Source organism: Lampetra fluviatilis, chromosome 4, assembly GCF_964198595.1.
Source record: "Lampetra fluviatilis chromosome 4, kcLamFluv1.1, whole genome shotgun sequence".
NCBI classification, from domain to species: Eukaryota; Metazoa; Chordata; class Hyperoartia; order Petromyzontiformes; family Petromyzontidae; genus Lampetra; species Lampetra fluviatilis.
This window is the reverse complement of record NC_136278.1, coordinates 1,287,848-1,303,103: the sequence shown is the minus strand read 5'-3', so window position 1 is coordinate 1,303,103 and position 15,256 is coordinate 1,287,848. Positions and strand designations below refer to the sequence as shown.

The following is a 15,256-nucleotide window of genomic DNA, read 5'->3' as shown; positions in this document are numbered from 1 at the left end:
CGTTGCGTAGAAGGCACGAGAGGGGATGCTCGTTGTGAATCCGTGGCCCCACGGGCAAGGCGGCGGCGGCTGCAGACGCCTGGAGTCCATCCAGCGCTGGTGGAGGCAACATCTATTCAAATATTCGGCACTGGTCTATTAGTTCTTACGGTAAAGTCACGTAGAAGGGAAATAATAAAAATAAATATCTGCATTTTCCATAAATATGCTAAATTCCTGTTGATATGCATATTCCTTTGTCAAGGCGCCCTCCTCCTCTAACCCAGCTTAAATATACGATGCCGAGCTTGGTGGTGTTCATTCAGACGCTGTCTTTCCGACAGCCCTGTTCTTCGCCTGAGGACGGCTGCCTGCGTTGTGGCCTAAACGTCGTGACAATTGTATTTTATTATGTTTAATTTGTTTTACTATTTCCCTTCTACGTGACTTTACCGTAAGGACCAAGAAGATGAATCCCTGCAGTCACGAAAGCTTTAAATCGAAATTTATTCGGCACTGGTTTATTGGTCCGTGAGCAGGAATCGAAGTCAGGTCGCCGGGTTCATAGCGCAGTGCGCCGACCACTACGCCACCGCTCCCCCACGCAAACTCAAGGCAGTAGCGGCTGAACGGGCGCTGTGAGCGAGCACTTAGCACGGCACAAGGGGAGATGGGTGAGCGACACCGCACCCATCCTCCTCCTTCGACTCCCCAATGTTCACACGTTTACACACCGCTCCAGGAAGTCATTTACGGCTGCATAGACCTCGGGAAAGCCCAGGACCGGTTCAGATATTGAACGAGGATCGCTGGGTTCGTAGCGCAATGTGCTAACCACTTCACTCCCGCTCACCACAACGCGTGTTCACATACACAAGGGACAGTTTTTTTTAAAGTGTTTATTAAGTGTGAAAAATACTGCTGTTGCTAATAAAAGCGGAATCATTATTTCCATTTAAACAAAAGCATACGTTCTTATTCGTCGAAATTTTGCTGAAGGTCAGACGAACCAAGCGAAACAACAGCTCCCGGTGTATAACTAACCGCGCGTTTTGCCATTCACACAAATTCTTTTTCCCCGTAAAATTCCGGTCGCGAACGCCGAGTCCAAGGATACAAAACCAAAATATATATAACCACAGCATCAAGGAATGAGATAAGTAGGATCACCGAGACAAAAAGACGATCGCATACCTCCCCTCTCAGCCTGCTCTAAATCACCATCCAACACCAGTGATGATTATCCGAACCGGTCCTGGGCCTCCTTCCCGAGGTTGACTCGGTCTCAATTGAGTACCTGGTGCAGTGACAAAATAAAAACATTGCCACTAAGAAGACAAAGGCGGCCGGGCGTGGTGCTGGCCACCCACCCCCTCGTATGCCGTTCCGGCCTTCATAGGTGCTCGCTAAAAGCACTTACCAAGTCTGTTAAGGCTGTACGGGGGATCTTTGTCTTTGTGTGCGTGCGGCAGCGTCGCCAAATGGCTGTCCGCTTGTCAAACGTGAAACCGTGCGAAAATAAAATTAAAACTCAAAAGTGGATTTCCCCTGTGAACTCGCGTCACCGCGCGGACGGCAATTCCAGTGCGAAAACCGGTTTAGTGTTGAATGCACACACACTTGTGGACATGTATTCATGTGTGCACAGGTCTCCCGTTCGTTTCCACATCGCTACCGCGTGTTGCACGCTCCCCAGCGAGCTGGAGAGCACGCGGATGACACGTCCGGGAAAACAAAACCCACATCGGAGAGCTGAACAGCACGAAGGAAAAAAAAGTCCCTACGCAGTGGTACAGATACATAAATATATATTTCTGGCAAAGTGATCGAAATGAAAGTATTAAGGCGGTTATGAGTCTTGTGGCTCACTCGGCTCGGGGACAGCTGCCAAAAAGAAAAATTAATCTGGCGCCATCTACCTTGAACGTTCACAGCGTGCAGTCGCAGGTGGGGCACGCAGGCCGCATTAGCAGACTCAAGGTCAAAGGTTTGCTGCGTGGAACCGTGACCAATCTGCCCCCTCCCAGCCTGGTGGTCCCCCATTTGTGGTTCACGATTCGGCTCTTCGACAATCGCATTACAAATGTTGGCGAATGCGGAGGCCTCCAGCAGCTGCAGCGAATCAGGTGACGCAATCACATAAAACATATCCACATTTTTTTTTATATAATCGATTCTCACACACACATACACGAGATTCGATACATGCATCATCATCAATCCACCTGTCACAATGCTGCCACGTAGAAACCCACACGACACCTGCACACCAACCGATTTCATCACTCTCCTCGATGGACATCCCCACGAGCACAGCAATGGAAATGTAATTGATGAATAGAGGTATATTGTTACCCGCCTACATTCCACCGCCAGGCTCTTCCTGCTAAATCAAACTTCAAAAGGCCAACACCTCCTGCACGCGATGAAGCCACGCTGTCAGCTGCGTACCCCCCCCCCCTGTCTCCTCATACTCACGGTCGTCAGGAAACAGCGACAAGCAATATCGCTGCTGCCCTGACACCAGAATCACGACAAACTCGGCAATAAACGCCCTCCCGTGCGCTTCAAACATGCCATCGCCGGCGATTCTCTGTGCTTCCCTCCCATCAGAAAGCGACATCGATGACCGCGCGTGGGGGTGGATGCAGCGTCTGTGCTCCAGCCGAGTAAAGTGACAGCAGGAAAGAAGCGACGATGATGATGATGATGTGTGGCGGCTGCTTTGAGTGGCATCGGGCCCCAATGACCTCTTTGCTTTGACGTAAAAAAGGTTGTACACGTTACGAATCATAAGGGCGACGGAGCAAGTGCAACGCCGGCATAGCTATTGGCAGCACGCCGCGCCACAAAGCCAGCAACCCACCATCCTCCCCCCTATTTCACCAACCTGCACTGACCAGAATGGTGAAGTATGTTTAAAAATAAAAACCCCAGGGCATGGAAAGGCCTTCGTCCATTGGTGACTTGAGAATGGCTGAATGTTTGTTGTTGTATGCAGACTGTAACGATGACAAACGTCAGCGGCCGAGGCTCCAGCTCTCTACTCGGACAGCCGGAGCGTTAAGCAAATCTCACAATCTAACCCAAACCACTAACCCGGGCGGCCGCTAACATTGACCCTGGGCTTCGAAACTTATCTCGAAGCCCTGTCAGAAAGTAATGCACGGTTGGCAAGACAACGCATGCACCAGAGTGCGGGCAATAAGTCAAACTGAAAGAGGCCCAGCGCCATAAACTCTCCGCATGTCACACACTCAGGAAGGAGGAGGATAAGAGCCGGTTGTAAATTCGACACGCTCGTAACGTTCCAAGTTCACCTTTTTTGTTCGTGGAAAATGAAAACAACTTTGCCTTCATTCGGCTCGCGCTTTAAACCTTTCCCCATCGGCGTTCGCTCAAATTGTTCCCCGCCGCTCGCTAAAAGTCATGCGCGCTTTTTTTCTTAAACTCACGCACGTGCTGCTCATTCACAAAAGTGGCATGTGCTGCCATTTCCGCTGAATCACCTAAAACAACTATTCTGCTCCCCAGCGAGAGGTCCCTGGCTGGGTCTGTCGTTCGTTAAGGAACTAAATCAAGTCGGTGCTTAATCACGTCAGAGCTCAAATCTCCTCTCGTCAATAAGGACGCAACGACTCGCCCCTCTCCACGATTAGATTAACCATCTCCTATTCAATTTGCCAATAGATTTTCTTCTCTTTCGCGGCTGCAGGGGGTTTCCGTGAGCCGATCGTGTACACAAATCAGAAACAATCGATTCTTGACATGATGCAAGCGGGCTCACGTCATCGTGAGTCCGAGGAGCCGTTAGGCTCGTCGAACAGTTCCATCGCCACCCCGCTCAGCAATTACAAACCCGCTCGCATCGTTCCCTGGTGGATGCGACTCGTGAGGTTGAGACCGGGATACATTTCTCTTCGCTGCCGACTCCAGACTCTCGAGCGCGAGAAGTGCCAGCGACGCGTCTCCCCGTCACTGCTTGCGCCTACGCAGCTGCCGCATGATGGTGCTGTGGTCGCTCTCCTTCTCCACGTTCTGCTGCTTGTTGTCCACAAACTGCGCACGCACACAAAGATCCCCCGCGTAGCCTTTAACGTACTGTTGGGCCGAGTGCTGTTAGTGAGCACCTATTAAGGCCGTCACGGTGCGCTCGGCCGACTTTGTATCCCCAGTGCCGATGTGTGCACACCACGCCAGGTGCTCTGAAGCATCCCAGGGGAGGCCAGGGAACTCGTTCATATATTCGCCACGAGTGTTGGCCGTGAGCGGAAATCGTACTCGGGTTGCCAGATTTGTAGCGCAGTGCGCCAACCCCGCTCCACCACCGCCCCCCACCAACGCGGCATACACGCGCACGCGCGGGGCAAGGGTGGCCCGTCTCACCGTGTGCGACGAGAAGTCCATGGGAGAGGAGATCTCCAGCTTCAGCAGCTTGCGCTTGCACTTCCTCTTGCCGAGCGGCGGCGGCGTCTTGGCAGCAGCATCGGTGGCGGCGGCGTTCACCGCCTCCGCGGACTTGAAGGTGCTCGCGATCTGCTTGGCTGCGCAGACAAAAAAGAGGCACGGCGTGGGTGCAGGCGCCGGGCGTCAGCACCGACGGCGCCCTGCGCTCTCCTCTGGCAGCAGTGACGTCACCGGAAAGGCCCCGAGCACGGCAGGGGCCAAGCGTACGCAGTTGCCGGCGAACGTCACCGGAAACTCGCCGTCCTTGTTGTTGTTAGCAGTTTAACACGTAGGCTTTCGCGACCAATATTATTCATCATGAAGGTTTGTTTTCAGTAAGATCGTTTGTTCACGTGACAAACCTGTTGGGTGGTGGTGAGTTAACGAAACATTTATATTTACGCGACCCAACCCAAAACGAACTTTGTTGTGAATTGTTGGTAGCAGTCCACGTGACTGTCGGTCATCACGGTCACTGCTTTTTGTTGTTCGACACAATTATAAGGAAATATGGGTTTGCATAGCATCACAAAACAACATCCTTCATCTCACAAAGCCGTTGTCAGCAGTCATTGCCGCCAAGTCATCTGCGAGTGATAATTGTTAATTACTGTAGTTGTTCCAAGGCGTTGTCAGTAAGTCACGGCCGCTGCAGTACAATGATGTGTAGTGTCTTAATGATACTGCTGTTAGCAGACGCAGCTGTTTGAGCAGCCCTTGTTAGCAGTCACTGCTGTTGTTCACGGTCAATGCCAGAATACATTCTCATTGTTAGTCATCACTTGTGAGGTTAGTTGTTATGAGCACTCATTGCAACGTTAGTATTGGCACTGTTCGGAGTCACAGTTAGTTCCCACTGCTGCCTACGGCCCTTGTTAGCGTCCACTGTCATTGCCCGTCGTCTAGAGCAGCCGCAGCGGCCGCGATCAGTTACCGCAGCTCTTGAGGCGCGTGGGGGAGCTCTGCAGGAAGTCTCCGATGCGCTGCATGGGTCCCGTCGCACCGGTGTCCCCGCCACCCTTCCCCGCTCCGAGCCTCATGCCGGCGCTCGCCGTCTCCCCCGACGCGCCGCCATCCTGGTTCGGGGGGATGGGGCGGGAATCACGTGGGTAAAACTAAACAAATTTATTTTACCAGGTAAGGCCCACTGAGCTATGTACAGCTCTTTTTCAGAAGCGATCTGGCCATCACAAATGATAGCTCAACGAAGCGGCTTATCATGTGGACATCGATCAATAAAAAATTTTAATTCGTAATTGGGATTTGCGTTCGGACCACGTAATGCATGCCCGTACATTTTAGTGTTTGTCGTGTAACCCTCCACCACCCGACACAGCCAAACTAATTTCACCGTCACGTGGTGGGCAAATCGTCTTAACAACACGCCAATTTCGATTGTTTCATCTCACATCACCGGTAAAGTGACGAACGATTCTCAGAACCAAAACTTAAGCAGGACAGAAAACAGGAATTCATTCTGACTTAACGAAACATAATATTGGCTGCGAAAAAAAAACCCTGCGCTTTCAGTGAACAACATTTTTATTTATAACGAGGCGGAGAGCACGTTATGGCTTAAGGTCTCTTCTTTTATTTTTCTAAAGGGAGATCATGAACACACGAGATTCTGTGCGTGCGATCGCCGTGGTTGAGAGGAGACGCAGGTGCGCGTGCGTTATTGCACAGCCGCACGGAAGAAATCGCGTGAGCGAGCTTGTGCAGGGGAGCACGCAACAGGGATAGAGCGCCGGCGTGATGCAACGTGATGGTTCAGTCCCAACGGGTGACATTGGATTAATCATTAACGAATGCGGAGTCATCTTAGAATGAGCGCGCTTAATAAATTTATGAAGTATAATTACAGAATGAGGGCTTCGCTAACTGCTAAATCAGCAGGGCTATGATGTTTAAAGTAGGTAGCAGTACAGCAAGTGTTTTTTTTACTCCTTCTCTAGAGGTTTGAGTGCATGCATGGCAGTGTTTTTCCAGGTTCTCCAGCCTCCTTCCACGTGACACCAAACATGCCTACAACACGACATCGATGAAAACATCCCAACGTTAGCAAGAACCCCCCCAAAAACGAGCCTCCTGGGTCAATAAAGGGCATTGTTATTATTTTACAGCAAGGACTTAATGTATGTGCTTCAAACTAGGCACGTAATGATTTCGCGCCACCCCGGCCGTGTGATAAATTGCCGTGATGCACGGCCGCAAATCCATTCGAGAATCAATCCTGTATCGGCCGGGGCTTGCCGCCTTGTTTGCATTGTCTCCCGTTTATACCCGCCTTGTTTGTGCACTCGTGTCGAGTCAATTACCCTAAACGTAACATTAGCATATCGATAATTCAACGCACGCCGTAAACGGACACATCCTCCACGTTCAATTCCACGCACGACCCAAGGGTTGCCTACATTCAGTCTCATCTGCATGACTTGTTCTGCCCCTTCGTTCCATTCAGTCGAAAGTGTAACGCTCCATTCTGAACGCGCGACATTCAACGCACGCGTCGCGAGCCTAAGAGTTGATCTTAATTGTTGCTCGCCTAATCATGACACCGCAGAAGCCGGATTTGAGCACTCCCCTTGGGAGCAAGGGCAGCTGCGCTCACGTACAAAGTCACATGCTCGTATCAGCAATTTACCTTTGACTTCCCCCCCCACCAGTGTAACGTACGAATGTGTTTCTTACGTCAGAATTGTGCTTATATAGGGTGCGCTTATACACAGCATTCTGAGACTTAAGCCGCGACCCTGTAATTTGCTTCCCATCGCTTATCGTTAATAGCGGAGTGGAGGCCGACAGTGGGCAGAGGAAGACAGCCGAAGAGATGGCAGCGGCGAGAAGGTGTCTCGAGGTACAGAGGCCATGACTGGAGAGGAGCAACTGAGGAAAGGAAGGATATGGAAAGAAACGGGAGGGAAAGGCATTTGCGCAGAGCAGTGGGATGTTCCAGGCCGACTCGCACAGAGACCCATAGATCCATATAGACCCAATTATCAATATAGACCCGTAGATTCGCACAGAGACCCATAGACATATCACAGAGGAAAACAGCGGAAGAGCTGGCAAAGAGGGTTGGGAGGCTATGGATGAACCGGAACGACTACAGACAGGAAGGAGCGGAAAAAATGTGGGAGGCCTTTTCTTTTCTGCAGTCGGAAGGTAGAGGCTGACAGCAGCACAAGCAGCAACTTGTCGTTAGACCTGCAAGGTTGGCCGCTTCGTTCTCGCCGCGTGTCACTCACCTGCTCACAGCTGCCCTTCAGCTGAGCTTTGCTCCTCAGCTTCATCAACCGGCTGCCGCTCCGGCCCTCATCGCTGGCTTTCTGGCGAGAGGGAACCTTGGCCTGCGACAAGAAGATGTGCACATGGCTGTTTGGGATGGTGTTCCCCCTTTGCCCCGCCACGGTGCTCCACCGATTGTCACAATTCGAGGCCAAGGACTCGATTCGACAAGAGTTTTGTGTTGCGTCTCTTCTGCGCTGTCCGTCTCGTCTGTACTCTCCATGTGGTTCGTAACGTCTATCGTTGTTTTATTGAACAGTCGGTTGTCAAAACCATAATCACGAGGCTTTGTACTTGCGTGATCTAACCAAGAGAGCAGTTGTGAATGACCGACTGACGTGTTTGTATTGTCCATCGCATGTCCTGTTTATATTGAGTCTTGTTAATTCCAGTATCGTGAAGGTAAGACTAACATTTTATATGCATGTATTGCAAATAATTGATATGAACGTCATTCATTGCACGTGCTGTGTTAGGCTTATACCGATTCGGCCACCCGGCAATTAATTAAATGGTCATAATCCCGGGTCGCGATTGGATTGGAAAATTGATTCTTTTCACCTCATATTCAATTTCCTGTTTAAATTTGTTCCTCGTGTTTCCATCTTGGAAGTTTTGCTCGCCTCAAACGTAAGAGCGGCAGAAATCACGATTCTAAAAGGCACTACGTTCTACGCAGCTCAGGCTCGGTGTCTCCGACACGGCCATTACAAACCCCCCGGGACACCCACCCCAACTTGCAAACCCGGTTTTATTAACGGGCGGCTGAAACCCAGACTCGAATCCCAGGACCTCAGCGGTGGCACCTTTGACCTCTGAGCCAGCCGGCCGCCTCCAAATGTAAGAATCGATGTCGGTCGATCAATCTACACGCCCGGCAAGTTACGCACAAAAGGGGAGCACGGCAGGCAGAAATATGACAAGGCTCGCAGTGCTATTTCACATTCCTTCATGGCCATTGATCAGCCCGGGGTCTGCAGGTCTCCGCCACTGCCAGGACCCCCTCCGCAAAATGAGACGCGACATCTCATTTCCGTTCTAATATTAAAACGTCCACGTGCAGCGGGGACTGTATTATATAAAATTATAAATTCCGCTTTGGGGACGGAGAGAGTGCGGAGTGGCGGGGGCTGCGTCGCGCGAGCACGTTTGACGGTGAGCGAAGTTGACAGCGAAAGCCACTATGCCGTCGTCTGCCCCCACTCATTTGCATGCACGCCAAAGTAGCCCTGCGCCACGGAGGCTTCGGCGAGCCCGCTTACGGAAAGCTCGCCCGAGCACTTAGCTGAAACGCGTGGCAGGACATCGGGAGGAGGACTGGGGACTGCCAGCGTCGTCTTGCACTGAAGCACGGTGGGGGTGTGCGATTCGCAAGGTGGCAGATGGGGAATTTTCAGCCCCGGTATAAATGTCCTCCGTGCGCATTTCCGAATTATCCGGCAGGTTTTCTGTGAGATGGCCTTGGCTAACGTGTACTCGATATCTTTGTGCTGGTGAAAACAAGCATCGCTGACTGATGACGGCATCCCGATCATCTCCTCCCGCGATACGACTCAACAGTCACGTTCTTTCAAGTCTCGTTTTGTATCGTTCGTCTCGTCTGTACCGGCCGTTTTGTTTGTAGCATCGGGGGAAGAAACGATTGCGTGCATGGTTCTCGCGCAAACAAACACGGGCGGCCGGAGCACCGGCGCTCACCGACGACTTCAGCAGCTGGTGCTGTTTGAGCGGGGTGAGGTGGATGGCGAGCTGAGAGGGTGGGAAGCGTGGAACGTGGCCTCCCCCGTCCACCGACACGTCCGAGCGGTCGAGCACCACGGTGTCGAAGTCACCGGGACACGCCTGCAGGGGGGGGGGTGGTGGAGACGGCGCAGTGAAGACGGCGCGATGGAGATGGGGGCGAGCTCGTTAGCGCCCGTTACAGCCCGTTAGCGCTCGTTAACTCGATGCTTGTCATCGGGACATGAAAATTATGTTTGGACTAAAATCGTCACCATTATCATCATCTGCTGTATTAAGGGCTCCCCAGCCCCCACCCCCCCACCATCGCCATCGTTCACCGTCCTGCAATACCACAATCCACTCGCGTTTATTTGGCTGCCATTCCATCATCAATCTCGTCCATTGGCCATGCCAAACAAGGTGGTGACCATAATTCTGCGAGACCGGCTGATCCTGCTCCTAATGCTGCACCCGCTGATCTTGATAATCATATGTCCAGTGGCCTGTATTTGCATTTTAACAGCCATTAAACGGTGAAAAGATAACTGATAATTATTATGATATATGATGACAAATGTTGACGGTCATGTCGATGCTGACTGATGGATGATGATAGCGATGAGAATGATGATTGATGGATGATGATAATAATAATTCATTGAATTGGAAAGAATAATGATGATGATCAGTGACCCACATCATTTCACCGTCCGATCCAGGTATAAAGTCGTGCGGTATCTCCCGCGGCGCTGGTGCTCACCAGTCGCGGCTGCTTGCTGTTGCGTCCGCGCCGTGACTCTAGCGACTTGTCCTCCTCCCCCTCCTCCACCTCCTCCTCCTCGCGACGCCTGCGGACGGCGCTCGTCCGTCGAGGCGGCAACTCCGTGGTGCGGCACGGCGCTCCCTCCGGCTCCGCGGTGCTCCCCTCTGTCTCGCCGGGCGCCTGCGTCCCAGCGAGAGGTTAGGCCTCGACAGCGCCGACGCCTCACAGAGATGACATCCCCGACGCCAGCTCTACCACTTGGATACTATCTCCGACTCCAACCTCACGCCTCCCAACAGCAATAGCTCGGCCACCATCGACCCTAATCCTGAATCCAGCCCCACAGCTATAGCTATCTCTACCGCCAAAATGATAGCACAAACCGCTTAGCCTTACTGTCTTAACTCTATCCCTAACACCATCCTTACAATCCAAATCATAACTAGCCCTTACCCCGAGCCTTAGCACTAACCTTTAGCAAACGCTATCCCTGCAGACCTAACTCTAGCTCTCTCGCCAACCATACTACCCAATCACTCTCATTCATCAGAGCCCTAACGCCGGTCGTCCTAACAAGCGCGAGCCCCCAAATATGACCTCGTGCTCCGGTCGCTCACCTTGGCGGCGGCGTTGGCCGCGACGACGGCGTTCAGACAGCTGATCTCTGCATCGCGCTCGGCGAGCGCCGTGCGCAGGGAGTCGAACTCGGAGGCCAGGCCCGTGGCGAGGAGGTCGCGCTCCTCACGCCACGCGCGCAACTCCTGCTCCTTCTTGCTCTGCAGACCGTGACGATCCCGGAAAAAAACAAGGAAGAACAACCGTGCAAACGCACCTACTGGATACCTTTCCACCTCCAACTGTTCATACTTGGCACTGTACACGTATGACAGTGCGCAAAGCTTTTGAGAGATTTTTGCGCGCAGGTTTCTGAGCGTCCGTGTGCCGAGTCCGAGGGGGCAGGACCCTCACCTCCACCTCCTGGATTTGCTTCTGCAGCTTCTCGCGCTCCGCCGCCCACCGCTTCACCTCCACGTTGCGCCGAAGCTCAGCCTCCTTCAGCTGCGACGTCAGTTCCCGCTGCGCTTCTTTCCAGCGACTGTCCACCGGTGTCACAACCGGCTCCTGTTGGGGTACACACAAAGATAAAGATCCCGCCGTATAGCCTTTAACAACAAACCATCGGTATGAGTGCCGTTAGCGAGCACCTACTAAGGCCAGCACAGCACACACGAGAGGCTGGGTGGCCAGCACCACACTTGGCCGCCTTTGTCTCCCCCAGTGCTGACGTTTACACAATGCACCAGTGTGAAAACTATCGCTCCCCACACACACACACACACATGCTGACACGCACACACACATGCTCACACGCACATGCTCACACGCACACGTGCAAAGGTCACGTTAAACGGTGCAGCTCTGCTACAAGTAAATTTGTTGTGCGCCACCGCAAGCTCGGTGCTTTTGTTTTGCCACGCGATTGCGGATGCAATGCTACCGAGCCGTTAAACTCTAACGCCACCCTCATTTATCCAGAATGTGTGGTCCGTGGACTACAGGTGCTCCGCAAGGTCATGGAAAGCGGTTTGCGGAACTGTTACAAATACTACAATTTCGAGTAGTTAAATTTTTTTTAAACACGTTCATTCCTTATCGCAAAGCTGTTTACCCATGAAAGCCTCACCGAGTCTAACGGTTCTTTTTCAGGCGGGTCCTTTCAAGTTTGCACTGTAGGTGGCCATGGTTGCTGTTGAGTAATTTTGCAGTGTAATTTTTCAAATTTGACTAACTTGGGACCATGACGCTGGCACACAATGGCCTGCCTCGGTTTCAAATGACGTCACGGGATCCCTTTAGCGTCCGCCGCGAATCAGCCGGCACTTCCTGGTGTACGGCGAGCACACCCGCGGCAATAACCAGGGTGGACCGCTGGATTCGGACCGTGAAGCTCTGCGACGAGGGGCGATTACGCCGCCGCCGGGGTCACTGCCCCGTCACGGCGATCCGCGACAAGAGCAAGAGGGTTGACAGATTCCCGCGGGTTCAGAAAGAACTGGGAACCACCGAGCTTGAGCCGCACACGTTAACCGCAATGTTTCTCTGAAAACCACGATACAGAAATGTGGCCTTACGATAAAAACTAAATAAAGGAAGTCAGCAGAGTGTAGTTAGCTGTGCACATAACCGAATGCCCCAACAAAAATCCGTTTTCTTTCCCGCCAAGCAAAACCCATGCAATGCAGTAAATTAAGTCGACTTATTATGTACGCGGTAACTTTAAATGTCATCTCCAATTCATGTTTTTAATGCGTAAAACGGCCGGTACATAGTTTATCTGGAGTGGTGGCGTCACGCATGGCGACCGATAAACAAACCCAGGTCGCCGAGTTCGTAGCATGTTCTATAAATCCCTGCAGTACCGTTCCGTACACGCACACACAAATATAAATATTAGTCACACAGACATTAGCGGCGAATGCTGTTGGCGAGCATCTTTGAAGGCTGTCACGGTGCACAATGGGGTGGTGTGGCCAGCACCGAACCCAGCCACCTTTGTCTTCCCCATTGTACATCCCCAACACGTTGCCCCAGATATTCATTAAAAGGCTGAGTGGACCTAAGGGAGGACCGTGACACATTCCGATATTTCTTGCCAATGATGTCGTGCGTCACGGTTGGTAATTGAACCCAGGTTGCGGCATTCATATTCCAGTGAACGAAACCAATGCCTTACCACTCATCACACACACAACAACTACAACCGCCATTCGCCACTAAGTGCCGGTGACGTCACCACGGCGCTTGTGCCAAGCTATGTGCACGTTAAGGCCACGCACGCACGTGCCTGGCACAAGACGCAGGCATCCCAGTTGATAATTCCGTACCGAGTTTGACGACTCCAACCAGCAGCCCAAAGGAGGTTCGTTGGAAATATCTGCCCGCTTAAGGTGGAAAGGCGGCTCAGAGGTAAGAGTACAAAGCTTGCACCCTGGACATCTTGGCTTCCAATCCAGGACCCGTGAATTGAACCGGGCTCTCAAGTGCAGTCAGTGGATGTACCCGGCACGGTTAGAGAAGCCGCGCGTCTCTGTGTACCCGTCCCCGGGCCGTAATTCGCGCATGCAAATGTAATTGCGCAGCGCTTTAACAGATACCGCATGGGTAATGAGAACCGTCGGCACATTTGTATTTGGCTGTTGATAAAAAAGAATGTGTACATAATTTCAATTTCAAACACTCACATGCGCCCTTGAAACTCGTTTTGCTTGTCTGGCAATTTGATTTAACTGTCCAAACTAATTTGGTTTTCCACTCTCTGATTTGATGAACATGCGTTCAAGATATAGAAATTTTAAAAAATGCTGGACAAAAAAAACGACAAAACGAAATAACGCCTTGAACGCGAAACAACAGACCAAACAGATGCAATGTACATTCCCACACACGCACGCACGCTGTCATCCAGTGCTACGATGATAACGATTGGTGGTGAACGTGGAGAATGAGGAGACTTCCAAACAGCATGAGCCATGAGGCAGCACAGCAAGTGGGTCAATGAATCCATTTGTCCAGCGATTTGAGCGTTATCCCCCTTGCACATGCGGTGGTGTTTCTCCCGGCCATCTCCCACACAAACCAAAGTACTAGTTTAAGCAAGAGCAGGGCCAACATCCACATGCAGGACCCTCCTGAAAAATTAGTTGAGACTCAGTGGGGCTTTGCTGCTTCCTTAAACCACTCATCCTTTGCTCCACTGTGCTATCGATCAATCTTTCTACACCCGTAGACCAGCATCACGCCTTGAATAACTTCCATGCCAATCATGCAGTGGGGGTCCCCTGTCCCCAGGATGGGAACCACTGCTCTCCATAATATTCTGTCCAGAAGTAAACTCCTCTTCCCCCCATCCCCGTTCTGCTGTAGAGAATCCACACAATGTCAACACGATCTGTCCGCGCATCCAGATAAGAGCGAAAAACAATTTCCCGTTCTTGAATGTCTCCAGTTTGTTTTTACGATGCTTTGTCCACAAAAACTCAGCAGCAGCAGCAGCAGCGACTGAGCATGGCCGGCGATAAACACTCCCCCGCACTCGCTCGGGGAAATTAACGCCTCCGGCAGTAACGGCGAAGCAGTCGTTGGTTCCACCACGGGGATAATCCACCGCGGCGAAAGACAGTGGTGCCGATAATAGGATCGCCGGGCTCACGTGCTTCCCCATCGACTGGGTAACGTGACGATTCGCCCCGCTCACGATTCCGATTCCAGAATCAAAAGGTTATTTTTTTTTATTCCAGCGAATGAGGTGCCTCCTAGTGGCTGCAGGGGGACATGCAAACCAATGATATACGACGTATAAATTCACAGCACTTTAGAAATCCACTGCTGGATGACGAAGGCCTCCCCAACGCCGTGTTCGTTTGTTTTATTGTACTTCAACACGCTGGTCAGTGCTGTTTGGCGATGGTTGGTATCAGGCACCCTAGGATCGGTGCTGATACGACTCTTGTCCTGGTCAGAAACACAACTCAGATTGCCAGGTACAGACAGCACAGTGAGCCAACCACTTCGCTAGCTACGCAAAGAAGGACGACCAGGAGCGGTGCAGATGTCACTCGCGACCGACGCTAGCCGTGGCTGGGAATCGAACACGGGTCGCCGGGTTCGTAGTGCAGTGTGCTGATCGCTGCGCCACTGTTCGAAGCCACATCCAGATTAGCCACTTAGAATGTAGATGTGTGGTGGCCAAAGATGACGCTAAGCCGTGCGGAACATTATGGCGATGCGTAAAAATGCAATTTGCTTGATAGTTGCGGATGAACATTAATCTCTATAAATATTTAAACTGATGTCTTCTGATTATTTGTGAGACATTTTAACAGAAACCTGATTTGCCCCCATTCAAACCGCATAATGATGGACTGACTGACATTAAACAGATCCTCATGCACACGATAGACGCGTCAAATCGTGCACGTGAAATTCAATTATTTACGTGTACAAATTATGCGCGAGTGATATGCTCATGTTACATTTATGAATGAGGATACAAAGGAG

At 51.6% G+C, this 15,256-nt stretch overlaps 1 protein-coding gene across 1 annotated transcript in view; it reads right to left on the bottom strand.

The window, feature by feature from the left end:
• Window positions 1–896: 896 nt before the first annotated feature.
• The window catches only part of KIF20B (kinesin family member 20B), a 37,725-nt gene continuing 23,365 nt past the window's right edge, over window positions 897–15,256 (bottom strand). The window contains exons 23-30 of the mRNA XM_078855301.1: window positions 11,168–11,320; window positions 10,816–10,974; window positions 10,196–10,378; window positions 9,412–9,555; window positions 7,674–7,775; window positions 5,360–5,501; window positions 4,366–4,523; window positions 897–4,038 (exon numbers count right to left, since the gene is read on the bottom strand). Coding sequence (XP_078711427.1) covers window positions 3,955–4,038; window positions 4,366–4,523; window positions 5,360–5,501; window positions 7,674–7,775; window positions 9,412–9,555; window positions 10,196–10,378; window positions 10,816–10,974; window positions 11,168–11,320 — 1,125 coding nt within the window. The 3' untranslated portion in view covers window positions 897–3,954. The remainder of the gene's footprint in view (window positions 4,039–4,365; window positions 4,524–5,359; window positions 5,502–7,673; window positions 7,776–9,411; window positions 9,556–10,195; window positions 10,379–10,815; window positions 10,975–11,167; window positions 11,321–15,256) is intronic.